The sequence below is a fragment of the Chrysochloris asiatica genome, unplaced genomic scaffold (genome assembly GCF_000296735.1).
Source record: "Chrysochloris asiatica unplaced genomic scaffold, ChrAsi1.0 scaffold00064, whole genome shotgun sequence".
Lineage (NCBI taxonomy): Eukaryota > Metazoa > Chordata > Mammalia > Afrosoricida > Chrysochloridae > Chrysochloris > Chrysochloris asiatica.
The window spans coordinates 15237961-15253066 of record NW_006408582.1 but is presented as its reverse complement, the minus strand read 5'-3'; the positions used below and the strand labels follow the sequence as shown (position 1 = coordinate 15253066).

The window sequence follows — 15106 nt, the reverse complement described above, 5'->3', positions numbered from 1 at the left end:
GTCTCATCAATGCCATGGATTTGGCCTCCAACTCATGGTGACCCCTGCACAATGAAACAAAATGAAGCGCTGTGGTCCTGTGCCATCCCCCCAGTCTGCTGCAGATTGGACTGTTGTGACCCATGGGGTTTTCATCGGCTGATTTTCATAAGTAAATTCCTAGTCTTTTCAGCTTTGCTGAAACCTGTTTAGCATCATAGTAGATGCTCAATAAACATGTGTTGCATAAATGTGTGTGGACTGAAACAGAAACAGAGAAGGGGATTAGAATTGTCAGGAAGTATTCTTGAAGGTGGGGCTAGGCTTTCAAAAAAGATGGGAGGGTTCAGTTGGGCAGAGAGAGGGATATTCTGGGTGGCAGAAGCTCAAGTAAGGGCCTAGAAGGGGTGTGTATACAACAGCAGACTTGAGGTGGGTAGTGGGAGGGGCAGTAAAGCCAGGCTGTGTTATTGTTAAATGCCACTGAGTGTGTTCTGACTCATAGCCACTCTGTATAGGATTTCCAAGGAGCAGCTGGAAAGCTTGAACAGCTAACCTTGCAGTTCAAACCAACCTTGCAGTCCATCGCATTAACCCTTGGCGCCACACCTCGACTCCAAATCCAGGCTGTACAAAGCCATGAAAGACTCCATGGGAGAGTGCACGGTCTGTTTGAACTACAAAGCCTGTGGTTCAAACCCACCAGCTGTTCCTTGGAAACCCTATACAGGGTGGCCTGAAAAGCACTTAACAACAACAATAGGGTCAAGAGGGAGGAGCTAGTTGAAAGTTTGTTGCCAGGGGATACCCTCTTGACACCCTTAAACACACCTCCCTACAGGCACAAGGCCTGCCCTTTTACCCAGACATAGTGTGCCCTGTCCGGCTGCCCACTTGGTTTTTCACATCTGACCTTTGACCAGCCCCATCCCCCAGCCCTGCACCATTGCCCAAGGTCTCTACCCTACCACCCCACCATCCAGGTCCTGCTGGAGAGAGAGTTAGCCAAGCTGAGCGCGGAGTTGGACAAGGACCTGCGGGCAATTGAGACCCGACTGCCCTCTCCTAAGGTATCGGCCTTGGGTCTTAAGTATACTTAAGAACCACCTGGGAGATCTTGCTGAAATGTAGAATCTGATTTCAGTATATCTAGGGTGGAAATGCAAATTCTCAGCGGGGGTGGGGGTGGAGGGACCCCCGAGAACCGGAACAAATCAGTCCTGGCCAAGGTGGGAGGACAGGCTGACCAGAGCTATCATCTCTGGCTACGCACCGGCTGCGATCCTGGGCAGATTGCCTCCCAGTCAGTTCTTGCCTCTACAAAATACCAGGGCGTTAACGTTTCTAAGTGACCCCTAAGATCTCTTCTAGTCTGATACCACGTCAGCCTGACAACCGGGTGCCAGGGTCCGCCCCCACCCCAGCCCTGCCCCTACTGAACCTCAGGCCGGACACCCCCCTCACCCACTCCAGCTAGACACGACACGACACAACACACAACACACACACACACACACACACACACACACACACACACACACCTTCTCCCCTCCCTCTCTCATAAAAGGCCCAAGTTTCCCGAGCCTCTCCGTCTCCAGACTCTTTCCCCACCTCTGCTCTTCCGCCACTCTACACGTCCCTCCCCCTTCTCCTCCCGAGTCCTGTCCCGCCTGCGCGCAGGAAACGCTAGGACCCCGCGTTCCTCCCGCCCCTCCCCAGCCCTTCTTCCCAGCTACAAACTTTTCCGGAGGCGGAGGCCTGGCTAGCGCTGGGGCCCGGGGTCCCGGCACTAAAGGGCCACGCCTCCCTGCACAGAGATCCCAGGCGCCCCGACGGTCTCCGGAGCAGCGGCCCCTGGCCCGGTGAGTAGCTGCGGCTGCCGTCGGGATGAGGGTCTAGCGGAGGTGGGCGGAGGGACGTGGCGCGGGGGCGGGCCGGGGCGCTCCACTATCCACCCGGACTGGGCGCGCGCCGGGGGTGGGCGAGCCTGGGGGAGAGCCGAGAGGAAGGGCCTAGAGAGCCACCGAGGGGCGGCAGGGGTGCGGCTCAGCCGGGGGACCGCCCCCTCGCCCGCTGAGGGACACTTGCCTCAAGCCCGAGTCCTTCGGTCGCTGCGACCAGCGGAGCGCCGTGTGGAGAGCCGCCACTTCGCACTCGCGCTCGCGCCGGCTTGGCCTCCTCCGGTCTCTCCCTGCCCCAGGCCTCACCCTTTCCTGCCCTTGGCTGCACGGGAAGTAGGACATCCTGTTGAGAGCCCAGGACTTGGGAGACGCCTTGGGAGGCGGTGGTGGCGGCAGCCGGGATGGGGAGGCATTTGGGAAACGGGGGAGCTCTAGGGGTGAGCCGGGTAAGGTGTGAAGCTCGAGACAGGTGGCTCACTAACGGTGTCCTTGCGCAGCCCAGCCTCAGCCTGGAGCTCCAGCTCCCCGCATGCACTTTACCCTGGTCCCACCCGATCCTTGAGCCCCCACAGAATGGCAGATGGAGGAAGCCCCTTCCTGGGTCGTAGGGACTTTGTCTACCCTTCCCCAACCCGAGGTAAGGACACCCTCCTGTATCTCACCCAGGCGCCCACGCATCAGATATGCTGATTGATTCCTGGAGGGTGGGCGGAAAGAGCGCTGGTGGCGCCATGGGTGCAGCGCTGGACTGCTATCCGCAAGGTCAGCTGTTCATACCTACCAGCCTCTTTGGGAAAAAGATGAGGCTGTCTGCGCCAGTGAAGAGTTGTTGTTGTTGTTGTTAAGTGCCGTCGAGTCGGTTCCGACCCATAGCGACCCTGTACAGGGTTTCCGAGGGTTTAAATCTTTACAGGAGTGGAAAGCCTCATCTTTCTCCCGCGGAGCGGCTGGTAGTTTCGAACCGCTGACCTTAAGGTTCGCAGCCCGATTCGTAACCACTACGCTACCAGAGCCGCGGAAACCCTAAAGAGCGGTTCGTTTTGCCCTCTAGGCTTTCTATGAGTCGGATTCAACTTGATGGCAATGGAAGGGAGGTTGGAGAAAGATCCTAGAGCCCCTGTAGTGGGGGAGGGGTCCCACGACCCCTTTTGAATCCCACCTTCCAGATGTGGCCTTCCCAAACTGAGTTAGTGCTTTTCCACAGACTTTAGTGCCTCTGAACCAGGGGGCAGCCCAGTCAGGAAGGAAGAAAAGAAGGTAAGCAAGGGGCTCGGATCAGGGTTCAGGGAGGACCTGAAGTGGGTCCCCGAGGTTGCTGTTCTAACCTGTCCCCTTTCTGACTGAGGTACCCGCCCCCCACCTTATTTCTCTCCCCCTGTGCAGATGAAGGCTGCCCGGCTCAAGTTTGACTTCCAAGCACAATCCCCCAAGTAAGTGCCCCTTCTCTCCCTTACTCTTCCACCCAGGGGCAGAACCCCCACAGCTTCAGACCCAGCATAGTGGGGGAGGGGCCTGAAGACATCATCAGAAAGATGAAAGGGAGTTTGGAGGTACTGGATAGGGTCTGAAGGAAAGGAAGCTCTGAAGAAGGCTCAACGTAGCCCTGGTGTCCTCGTTCTGGTTACAGGGAGCTGACTCTGCAGAAAGGTGACATTGTCTACATCCACAAGGAGGTGGACAAGAACTGGCTAGAGGGAGAACACCATGGCCGGCTGGGTATCTTCCCTGCTAATTATGTGGAGGTGAGCAGGAAGGGATGGGAGTAAGCTGGAGTCAGGGTGAGAGGCTTAGAGTTAGGACCCCTGTGTCTGTTGACCCTTGTTGGGAGTTGTCTGGTACCTCATTTCTCATTGTTTCCTAGGATGTAAAACTCTGTGCTCATGGATGTCTCATTAATGTCCTGGACCTCCAAAAAGCTTATCCCAGTGCTTTGCATGCAGGAAATGATATCCAAGAAATGTTTGTGAAATGTAGACTAAAGGTGTAGACTTGTACCTGATTCCTGGACCACAGTCTACCACCCTGGTCAGTGTCAGACTTTCAGCACTCAGAATCATCTCTCTAATGGCTGTCCCTGGGAATAATTATAATTGCACCTGCTAAGTGTGTCAAATGATGGTTTACGAATCACGTAAACAGTTACTGTGGAATGGGCACATGGCGACCCTGTGTGTGTGTGTGTGTCAGAGTATAACTGTACTCCGGAGAGTTTTCAATGGCTGGTTTTTCAGAAGTTTATCACCAGGCCTTTTTTTCTGAGGTACCTCTGGATGGACTCAAACTGCCAACCTTTTGTTGCAACCTTTGGTTAGTAGCTGATTGTGTCAACTATTTGTACCACCCAGGGACAAATCACATATATATGTAAATAATCACCTCTGTGTGTGTTGCCTTCCTTGTTGCTCTCATTAACCTGAGAAGTGATAGAGTATTATTCCTACTTTACAGATGGATTTGCTAAGATTCAGAAACAATGTATTAAGTAATAGTTCAAAGTCAGGTTCTAGAGTTTGCAGACATAGGACTATTCAGGTTATTTTAGGTATTTGTATCTTCTCAAGGAAATTCAAGTTATCAAATTTATTTTTTTGATAATACTTCTTTGTTATTCTTTTACTATTGATCAGATCAATAGTGATGTCCTCTTTTTCATTCCTGATTTTGGTCTTGTGTTTTATTTATTATCTTCCCTATTCTTATTCTAGTTCCTTAAGGCTCCTAGATTATTAATTTGAAGCTTTTTGTCTAATATTGCTGGTAAGTGCCATCGAGTTGGTTCCTACTTATAGGTCCAGTGCTTATCCTACAGCACCATACCAGGATTCTATTTGTCTAATAAAAGCATTTAATACTATAAATTTTCCTATAGGCACTGCTTTAGTTGCATTCCAAATTTTTATATCCAATTCTCAATTCAAAACATTTAAAAGACTTTTTGTGACTTCCTCTTTGACCCATGGGCTGGGTTTCAAATTCTTGATCTGAAAGACATCAGTAGACCTCCCTTTTCAGGACAAACTGTCTGATCTTGAAATTCAAAGTATGTACAGTATTTTATTTTATCAGTCACTTACGTATCAGTGTGGAATAGCTTATTGACTTTTTGATTTTTGTGAGTGGGGTGAAGTGGAGAAAGCATGAGTGTGCTGGGCACCTGAGAATAAAAGGGGCAGAGAAAGAGTAACACTTGGTTCTCAGTAGTGATAAAATGTTAAATCCTCAGCTTTAGAACAGGTTATTTACTGTTCTTCTTAGAATTCCCCATTTCCTTTAGGTGCTCCCACTTAAAATTCTCAAAATGTACTTCCTTCCACCTTGGAGTCTCTGCACTTGCCCGCACCACATACCTCTACTGAAAAGTCTTCCTCCTTGAACTGACCGCCCCAGGACTTGTGTCTGGTATCTGTATCGTGCATGTCTCTGGCCTGGGCTCAGACTTTGCACATGCCACCTTCTCTTCTTTTGTTTTTCATCATCTCTTTGTTGCTTCTCTCTCTCCGCATGAGCCCTAGGTGTGGACCTAGTTGATGCTCTGGCTCAAGGACTGCCTGACTTCTGACCTTTCTTCTTGTAGGTGTTGCCTGCAGATGAGATCCCCAAACCCATCAAGCAGCCGACCTTCCAGGTGCTGGAGTATGGAGATGCCTTGGCCCAGTACAACTTCAAGGGAGATTTGGATGTGGAATTGTCCTTCCGCAAGGTGAGACCCAGCCGGACAAGGCGGTGGGGAAAAACATAGTTAGATACATGCAATAAAAACATTTTTTTGAGTCAGGTATACCCATTGTAACCCAGTATTTCCGTTTTTTTCCCCCAATCTCTAAAAATGTCTGTCCCTTCATTTGTTGTTGTTAGGTGCCATTGGCTTGGTACTGACTCATAGCAACCCTGTGCACAACAGAACAAAACACTGCCCAGTCCTGTGTCAACCTCACAATCTGTGCTACACTTGAACGCACTGCTGCCGCCACTGTGCTAATACATCTCGTTGAGATCATCCTCTGTTTTGCTGACCCTCCACTTTACCAAGTATGATACCCTTTTCCAGGGACTGGTCCCTCCTGATAATATGTCCAAAATATGAAAGATAAAGCTTGACCGTCCTGGCTTCTAAGGAACTTTCTGGCTATACTTCTTGTAACACATATGTGTTTGTTCTTTTAGCTGTCCATGGTACTTTTAATATTCTCCACCAACACCATTACTCAAATGCATCAATTCTTCTACAGTCTTCCATATTACAATTTTCACATGCATACCATGGCTTGTGTCAAGCATTCCTTAGTCATCAAACTGAAATTTTTGCTCTTCAACACTTTAAAAGAGGTCTTGTGCAACAGATTTGCCTAATGCAATACGTCGTTTATCATTTCTTGACTGCTGCTTCCCTGAGTGTTGATGGTTGATCTGAGAAAAATGAAGTCTTTGACAGCTTCAATCTTTTCTCCATTTATATTGTTGTTGTTGTTATGTGCTGCGGAGTCCATTCCGACTCATAGTGACCCTATACAGGGTTTCTGAGGCTGTAAATCTTTACTGGAGCGTAAAGTCTCACCTTTCTCTCACGGCCAGCTTGTAGTTTCGAACTGCTGACCCTGAGGTTAGTAGCCCAATATGTAACCACTATGCTACCAGAGCTCCTTCTCCATTTGTGTGGGTGTTATTTATTGGTCCTGTGGTAAGGACTTTTTCTTTACATTGAGGTGCAAACCATACTGAAAGCTGTGGTCTTTGATCTTTATTAATAAGTATTTTAAGTATTCTTCGCTTTCAGCAAGCAAGATTGTATCATCTGCATATTTCAGGTTGTTAATGAATCTTCCTCTAATCCTGATACCACATTCTTCATCATATAATTCAGCTTCTGGAATTATTTGCTTAGCATACAGATTGAGTAAGTATGGTGAAAGAATACAACCCTGGTACACACTCTTTTTTATTTTTAAGCCATTCAGTGTTCCCTTGTTCTGTTCAAACAACTGCCTCTCAGTGTATGTATAGGTTGAGCACAATTAAATGTTTGGAATACTCATTCTCTGGAATGCTTTCCATAGCTTGTCATTATCCACACAGTCGAAAGCTGTTGTGTAGTCAACAAAGCATAAGTATCCATCTTTCACCAGAAAGTATCCTTTCAGCCAGTATCCATCTAACATAAACAATGATTTCCCTTGTCCATGTCCTTGTCTGAATCCAGCAGTTCCCTGTCAGTTTATGGTTGCAGCTGTTATTGTAATTTAGCAAAATTATACTTGCATGCAATATTAGTGATATTGTCCAATGATTTCTGCATTCTGTTGGATCACCTGTCTTTGGAATGGGCACAAATATGGATCTATTCCAGTCAGTTGGCAAGGTAGTATCTTCCAAATTTCTTGACATAGATGAGTGAGTGCCTCCAGTGTTGCAGATTTCAATTTGTCTTCCATCAGTACCCGGTTCCTTGGTCCTTGTCAATACTTTCAGTGCACCTTGGATGTCTTCCTTCAGTGTCATTGGCTCTTGATTGTATACTGCGTCTTGAAATGGTTGAACATTGACCATTTCTTTTTGGAACAGTGTGACTCGGTATATTCCTTTCATCTTCATTTGATGTTTTATGAATTAATTCAGTATTTTGTTCATAGAATCCTTCAATATTGCTTGAATTTTTCCTTCAGTTCTTTCAGCTTGAGAAATGCTGAGCATGTTCTTCCCTTTTGGTTATCTACTCCAGGTCTTTGCATATTTCATTATATAAAGGTTATGGTAAATTTTTAAAGGTTATTATAAATTTCTAGAGTTGTGGTGTTTTTAACAGTTGTGGATTAGTAGGTCAAAGTCATGAAAATTGTAATTAGCATTTTAAAAGAATAGAAACACTAGAATGGTCTGCATGTAGAAAAAGCAAACTTAGGCAGTTATGTATGTACATGTATATGTGTGGACTAGTGCTGTAGGGTCAGCAATGGGTGTTGAGCTACAAGATCTGCAGTTCATACCCACCAGCTGCTCCTCAGAAACCTTACACAGTATCACTATGAGTCGGAACCAACTTGATGGCACTTAACAACAACAATATATATGTGTACTGGGTTATTATTAAAACATATGTTTACTGAGGAGTGTGCTCAAAAATGTTTGAAAAACACTACTGTAGAAAATAGGAAACTAGTCTTCCTTTGTTTTGTTTTGGTGGCTGAGGCCATGGATGTCCCTAGTGAATGCCATCTGGGAGAACTGGTTCCCAGGAGGTGGGAGTGACTGAATGGAGGGAGAGTGGGCACAGGGACGCACAAAGACCATCCTCCTCAGGACACACTCCCAGAGATGCTGGTCATTCTGCCCCTAACATCAATCAGTCCACATGTGGCTTGAGGAGCCAGTAGCCGCCCTCAGGGAGTGGATATTTTGATAACTGGTGGCAGGGCCATCCAGAAGGTGAGGCAGGGACAGGGCACTGTCATGGCAGTGAGGGTTAACACCTGTCCAGTGTTTTCACGTGTCTATCATTGGTCTCATTTGCTCCTCACAGTACTGATACTGTTATCCCCTCATAACATGTGAAAGGGGCCCTGGATACTGGTTTGCACTTGTGTGGCACTGTAGCATAAGCATTGGACTGCTAACCTCAAGGTCAATGGTTCAAATCCACTAGCTGTTCCTTGGAAATGCTATACAGGGTCACTTGGAGTCTTAACTGACTCTATGGCACTTCAGCAACAACAGTAACTAATGGACATGTTGGTGGTCTGAATCATTGCCATGGCACCATGGAAGAAAGACATGGCAATGTTCTTCTGTAAGATCGTTAAGAAATGCCAGAGTCAGTTAAGACTCATAGTGACCCTGCAGAGGGTTTCTGAGGAGTGGCTGGTGAGTGAACTTTGAACCTTGAGGTTCAAACCAATCTTGTGGGTCTAGTGCATTATCCTACAGCACCACACCAGGACTCCAATCGTATTCACTGTTGTTGTTAAGTGCCATCGAGTTGGTTCTGACTCATAGTGATCCTGTATAGGGTTTCCAAGGAGCGATTTGGTGGGTTTGAACCACTGACCTTGTGGTTCAAACCGACCTTGCTACCCTATGGAGAGCAGCTCTACTCTGAAACATGTGGGGTCACCAGGAGTCAGAGTCTCCTCAGTGGCAGTGGGTTCTGTTTTTAACGTTTTATAGTGAATTTGGTGAAAGTTTGCAGGGCAAATCAATTTCCTTTCTAACAGTTCATAAACATTGTGTTTCCCTGTGTTTTCCATTGCTGTTCCTCCTTTCTTACCCCTCCCTGCCTTCTGAACTTTATCCTTGGGTAAATGCTGCCCTTTTAATTTCAAATGAATGATTATTTTGAGGAGTTGTTATTGTTTTGGCTGAAACATGAGCCACAGGAGTGAGTTCATTTGCAGAGTCAAGGGTGACTTTAGGGCCATAGTCTTCAGGGTTTCCCTCAGTCTCTATCCGACCAGTAAGCTTGGTCTAGTTATGGTGTTGAGTTTTGTTCCCATTTTTCAGAGCAGTTAGCAGTAGTAGTGTGGCGCTATGGGCTAATGCGTCAGACTGCAAAGTTGTTGGAACTGCAAGGTTGGTGGTTCAAGCTCATTAGCTTCTCTTCAGAAACCCTATACAGGGTTGCTACGGGTGAGAACTGACTCGATGGCACCTAACAATAACAATCATAGCAGTAGTAGTGTGGCACTATGTTCTTAGTATGTGAGGAAACCAAGACTCAAGAGATGCAAAGAAACTTGCTCTAGCTCACACAGCTAGGAATTGGTGAAACTGGCTTTAGACCTGTGCTGTTAACTGACAGACTCTCCTGTGATTAGAGCGCTAGGCAGGATAATACTGTGAACTGGAAGAGGGATGCATGCAGGGTGGGCTTCCCAGAAGAGGCGTCCCACAAACTCTGCAGCTTATGGGTGGTTTAGCTCCTGACTCCACCACATCCTAGTTTTATAACCTTCTTCCCAACCTACTGTGAAATGCTAAGCTTCAAAGAAATAGCCCGTGCAAGGCACACTCAAGGTGCTTGATGCCCAGGAAGGCTCCCACAGAGATCACTCCTTTCTCCCCACCTCCAGGGAGAACGTATCTGCCTGATTCGCAAGGTCAATGAGAACTGGTATGAGGGACGCATCTCAGGCACCGGGCGCCAGGGTATCTTCCCTGCCAGCTATATCCATGTGTGCCGTGAGCCCCGGCTCCGGATCTGTGATGACAGCCCCCAGCTCCCTGGATCCCCCCACCCAACCACCACTGCTCATCTGGCCCGGAACCCCAGCTCCCCGTCGACCCCACGTAGAACAACCGACCCCACTGACTGGAGGGGACAGACGTCCCCCCGAAACACCGGCTTCTCTTTCCCTACCCAGGAACCAAGACTGCAGTCCCAGGTAAGGTGTCCTGCCTCTGTAGCTGACCCCTGTTCCAATGCCACATCCCCATTCCTGGGACTGGTCCACCAACCCCAGAGCCACCACAGTGGAGTGACTGGGGGAGGATCTTGCATTGCAGTCCCACCCTAACCTTGGTTCTGGCCCTTGACCTTCAGCCCAACCCATCCCTGTCCTCCCGACACCATTCTGTCCTGATGGAGCCACAGGTTTGCATTTCGCCTGCTGTGTGACCTTGGGCCACTAACTTTCCCTATTGGGTTTTGGGTTTCTTACCTGTAGAATGTTGCCCACCTGTAGAATGGGGGTAATGATTTCGAATGCAGAGGGTAGTTGGGTAGGTTTGACCTAAAAGTTCATAGTAGCTGATGGATAAATAAAGAGCATTATTCTTAGTGCAGAAGTAGTTCATATACAACATGTTTAAACACTCTGGGCACTCATTCAAGTTTTCATCCATTCGCTCAACAAACTTCCATCACACACTCCCTGGCCTTCAGGCTACAGTGACTTGGGGCTGCTGTGGGTCCTGAGAGCCAGGTACAACCAGTGCATGGGACTCCTCATAGTCCCAGCATTGTCCATGCTGGTTTTGGGAAATCTAGTCACTTCACTACCTGTGCCTCAACTTCCCAGAACCTGTGAAGTGAAGAAGTCAGCCGATCCCCCTGTGCCTTGTCGCTTTGTAAGGATAAGATGAGCTAGTTTGTCAGAATGCTTCCTGAGGTAAAGTGTGAGGCCCATGACGGTTCTCCTCCCTGCTGTTCCCCTCCTCGGACTCTCTTTTCCTGTGACCCGCCAGCGTCTCAACACTCCTGAGCCAGCTCTGTCCCATCCGCGAGGTACCAGCCATTCCCTGAACCTGGGGGTCTCCTCATCCAACACCACACAGATACACTGGACCCCGTGAGTACCACCATCTGAGGGTGCATGGTCAGGAGAGCACCTGGCAGACAGTGCCGAGCAGACTGGCTTCCACATTTCCCCTCTTTCCCCTGGGCTGGATTGGGTAAGCTCCCACTGGCCTTCCAGGGCTTACAGGGGACCTAGGGGCAGATGGGGGAGGTCTTGTCTGTGGTGTTCCTAGCCCACCTTGTCCTTGCCAGCAGTATGTTCTTATAGCAAACCTCCCTACTCCTCATCTCTCAGCTCAGCCTCCTCACAGGGTTCCCAGGCCTGAGGTCAATGCCTGTACAAACCAAGGCTGAGAACTGTTAGGACAGCCTTGAAGGCACTGGTAGCTCAGAGAACGTGAGATTTGGGTGGTTAGAGCGTAGATGGCAGTGAACAGGTCTGGAGAAGCCAGGCAGAGAGTAGTTATTCTAGGAGCTGGGCCCGGGCCAGGACATGGAGGGTTTTCTGGGAGTGCCAGTACTTGGGTTGAGAACCTGGGCTTGAACTGGGAGAGGTTGCCATGACAATGTGTCCTGTAGATACCAGGCGATGTACCACTACCGGCCCCAGAACGAGGATGAACTGGAGCTGTGGAAGGGGGACCGGGTGGACGTCATGCAGCAGTGTGATGATGGCTGGTTCGTGGGTATGTGGACCTGGGGGCGGCTGGGCAAGCAGGCTACAAGAAGTACCTCAAGGACCCAGGGGGGATTTGGTGGGCTGCTGCTGCTGCCCACCAGTGTGCTTCAGTAAAGAATCATGGTCTGACCATTCCTACCCAGCTTCTGGCCTGGCTGTAAGGCCTGACCCTGGAAGCTTCCCCCAAGCCAGCACATCTGGACCAGCGTTCCTCCATGTCCTGAAAGGGCTGAGGCCTGGGAGGGCAAGGGAATGAGGGAGAACTGTACACACACACACACACACCCCATCCCCACCCCTTGTCTCCAACCTCCAGCCCTCTCCTGTGCCTGCAGGCCACTGTATGTGAAAACTCAAGAGGGCCATGCCTTCCCACTGCTACTGACAGCCCACCTGCTTTTCTCTCTGGCTGCTTCTGTTGAGCTGCATTTCCAGTCAGCACTCAGTCCACCTCACTGGCCTCTCTTCTGAAGCTCAGGGTTCAGGACCACCATCTGTATCTGTTTCACTTGGTCTCCCATGTCTGTTACAGAGGGTCTGCTCAGTACACCTGCCTACTCCATCTTGCCTTGGAAATTCTTAAAAAGTTGTTTACATTTAAATGAATAAACATGAAGTAAAATTTAAAGTTCAGCTCCTCAGTCTTCCTAGCATATTTGAAGTGCTCAGTAGCCACGTGTGGCTAGTGGTGATCATTTTGAAAGTACAGGTTACATCAATGACAGTTGGTCATGGAAGACTCCCTGGGGGATCTGGGCTTTTAAGGGTCAAGGAAAGTTTAGAGAGGCTGCACATAAGAAGGGGGCACTCCAGGCAGGGCAACAGTATCAGCAAGGCCTGGGGCCAAAATGAGCGTGCCGTTTCACAGCAAAGTAAAGACAGCAGCTGTCTTACTTACATAGTGCAGCTGTAACAGAAACACCACAAGTGGGTGAATTTAATGAACATAAATTTGTTCTCTCAAAGTTTGTTGTTGTTGTTGTTAAGTGCTGTTGAATCAGTTCCAACTCAACAACCCTGTATAGGATTTCCAAGGAGTGGCTGGTGAGTTTGAACCATGGACCTTAGGATTCAAACTGACCTTGCAGTCCACAGCGTCACAGTCACTTTCAGGACACCAGCTCTAGGAAAGGCTTGCTTTCTCTGCTGGCTCTGAGGGAAGGTCACTGGCTCTTTTCAGCTTCTCTTCCTCTGTTCTTTGATCTTCATGTGGCTGTGACCTGTCTTCCCTCATCTGTGCATTCTTGCTTCTGTGCCTAAATTGCCCAATCATTGAAAAGTGATTTGCTGGAGACACCCTCTACATTGATATGGTCACATTAACATAACAAAGAAAACCCCATTCTCAAAAGAGGATTGTATCCACAGATGTTGTTAGGTGCCATCAAGTTGGTACCAACTCATAGTGACCTGACCCTATGCACAACAGAACGAAACACTGCCCAGTCCTGGGCCACCCTCACTGTCGTTACCATGCTTGAGCCCATTGATGCTGCCGCTTGGCCAGTCCATCTCGCTGGGGGTCTTCCTTTTTTCTCTGACCCTCCACCTTACCAAACATGATATCCTTCTCCAGTAACTGGTCCTTCCTGACAATATATCCGAAGTATGAGAGATGAAGTTTGGCCATCCTGGCCTCCAAGGAGCACTCTGGCTACACTTTTTCCAACACAGATCTGTTGGTTCTTTTGGCAGCCCATGGTACTTTCAATATTCTACTCCAGCATCATAACTCAATTGTATCAATTCTTCTACGGTCTTCCTTATTCACTATCCAGCTTTTGCATGCACATGAGGTTATTGAAAATACCATGGCTTGGGTCAGGCGCACCTTAGTCCTCAAGCTGACATCTTTGCTTTTCAACACTTTAAAGAGATCTTGTGCAGCAGATTTACCTAATGCCAATACATCGTTTTATTTCTTGACTGCTGCTTCCTTGAGTGTTGATAGTTGATCCAAAAAGAATGAAGTCCTTGACAACTTCAATCTTTTCTCCATTGATAAGAATGTTGTTTATTGGTCCAGTGGTGAGGATTTTTGTTTTCTTTACATTGAGATGCAATCCATACCAAAGGCTGTGGTCTTTGATCTTCATCAATAAATATTTTAAGTCCTCTTCACTTTCAGCAAGTAAAGTTGTATCATCTGCATATTGCAGGTAGATAATGAGTCTTCCTCCAATCCTGATGCCACATTTTTCTTCATATAACCAATTCAGCTTCTTGGATTATTTGCTCAGCGTACAGGTTGAATAAGTATGATGAAAGAATACAACCGTGTCGCACACCTTAGGATTTACAGCAAATTTGGGGTAGGCAAGGGATGAAGGTAGCGCACAATTCAATCCAAAACACCAGTCTGGACTTTCATGTTCTATTCCCTATATCTTTTAGCATTCCCCCTTTTCACTCCATGCCTTAGGTATTTTGGATGTTGTAAGGGTGTGTGTGTGTGTGTGTGTGTTTTGTTTTGATTCTAGTTCTAAACAAGCTTTTGGACAGTTCACTGAAACTTCTCTTGGGAAGTTAACTTCCCCATCTGTAAAACAAGGATGTCATACTAGAGAGTGAGGTTCCTTTTGATTTAAAGTCTGTGACTTGTCCCCACTTACTTCGCCTTTCCCAAGGTGGATGGAGTCCTTGAGAGCTGTATGCAAAGTTGTGCTCATTTGTTGACTGCTGGGAATTTTTTTTTTTTTTTAATTCAAAGCAATATTGAATTTACGACGTATTGCTTTGGTAGCATAGTGGTTACGAATTGGGCTGCTAACCTCAAGGTTGGTGGTTCGAGACTACCAGCTATTCCATGGGAGAAAGAGGAGGCTTTCTGCCACCTAAAGATTTACAGCCACGGAAACCCTGTGCAGGGTCACTATGAGTTGAAACTGACTCCACGGTACTTAACAACAACAAGCTTTACCTGTGTAAGTTTCTGCCACTTTTGTTGTTAAGTGCCATCGAGTTGATCCAGACCCATAGCGACCCTGTATAGGGTTTCCAAAGAGCGGCTGGTGAGCTTGAACCTCCGACCTTGCAGTTCAAACGACTTTGCAGTCTGGCGCATTAACCCACAGCACCATACCAGGACTCCTTCTGCCACTAGGGGGCAGGGATGAGGAAAGCAAACCCTCTTCCTCCGGAAAGAAATTCTACCTGCAGTTCTGGACCCTGTCAGCAGGGGGCAGGGCCCTTATTCCTTCATTCTTGTGGAAAAACAGTATAAAGAGGAGGGATGCTCTTTCTGACTTTCCCCTTACAGGTGTCTCCCGGAGGACCCAGAAATTTGGGACATTCCCTGGAAATTATGTAGCTCCGGTGTGA

The 15106-nt window shown here is 48.0% G+C and overlaps 1 protein-coding gene across 2 annotated transcripts in view; it reads left to right on the top strand.

The window, feature by feature from the left end:
• Positions 1-15106, top strand: part of SORBS3 (sorbin and SH3 domain containing 3) — a 33351-nt gene extending 18245 nt beyond the window's left edge. For both annotated transcript variants that reach the window (XM_006864393.1, XM_006864394.1), the window contains exons 10-20: positions 963-1049; positions 1795-1841; positions 2378-2517; positions 3085-3137; positions 3264-3310; positions 3508-3622; positions 5455-5580; positions 9941-10252; positions 11055-11158; positions 11686-11792; positions 15045-15106. In XM_006864393.1, coding sequence (XP_006864455.1) covers positions 963-1049; positions 1795-1841; positions 2378-2517; positions 3085-3137; positions 3264-3310; positions 3508-3622; positions 5455-5580; positions 9941-10252; positions 11055-11158; positions 11686-11792; positions 15045-15106 — 1200 coding nt within the window. The remainder of the gene's footprint in view (positions 1-962; positions 1050-1794; positions 1842-2377; positions 2518-3084; positions 3138-3263; positions 3311-3507; positions 3623-5454; positions 5581-9940; positions 10253-11054; positions 11159-11685; positions 11793-15044) is intronic.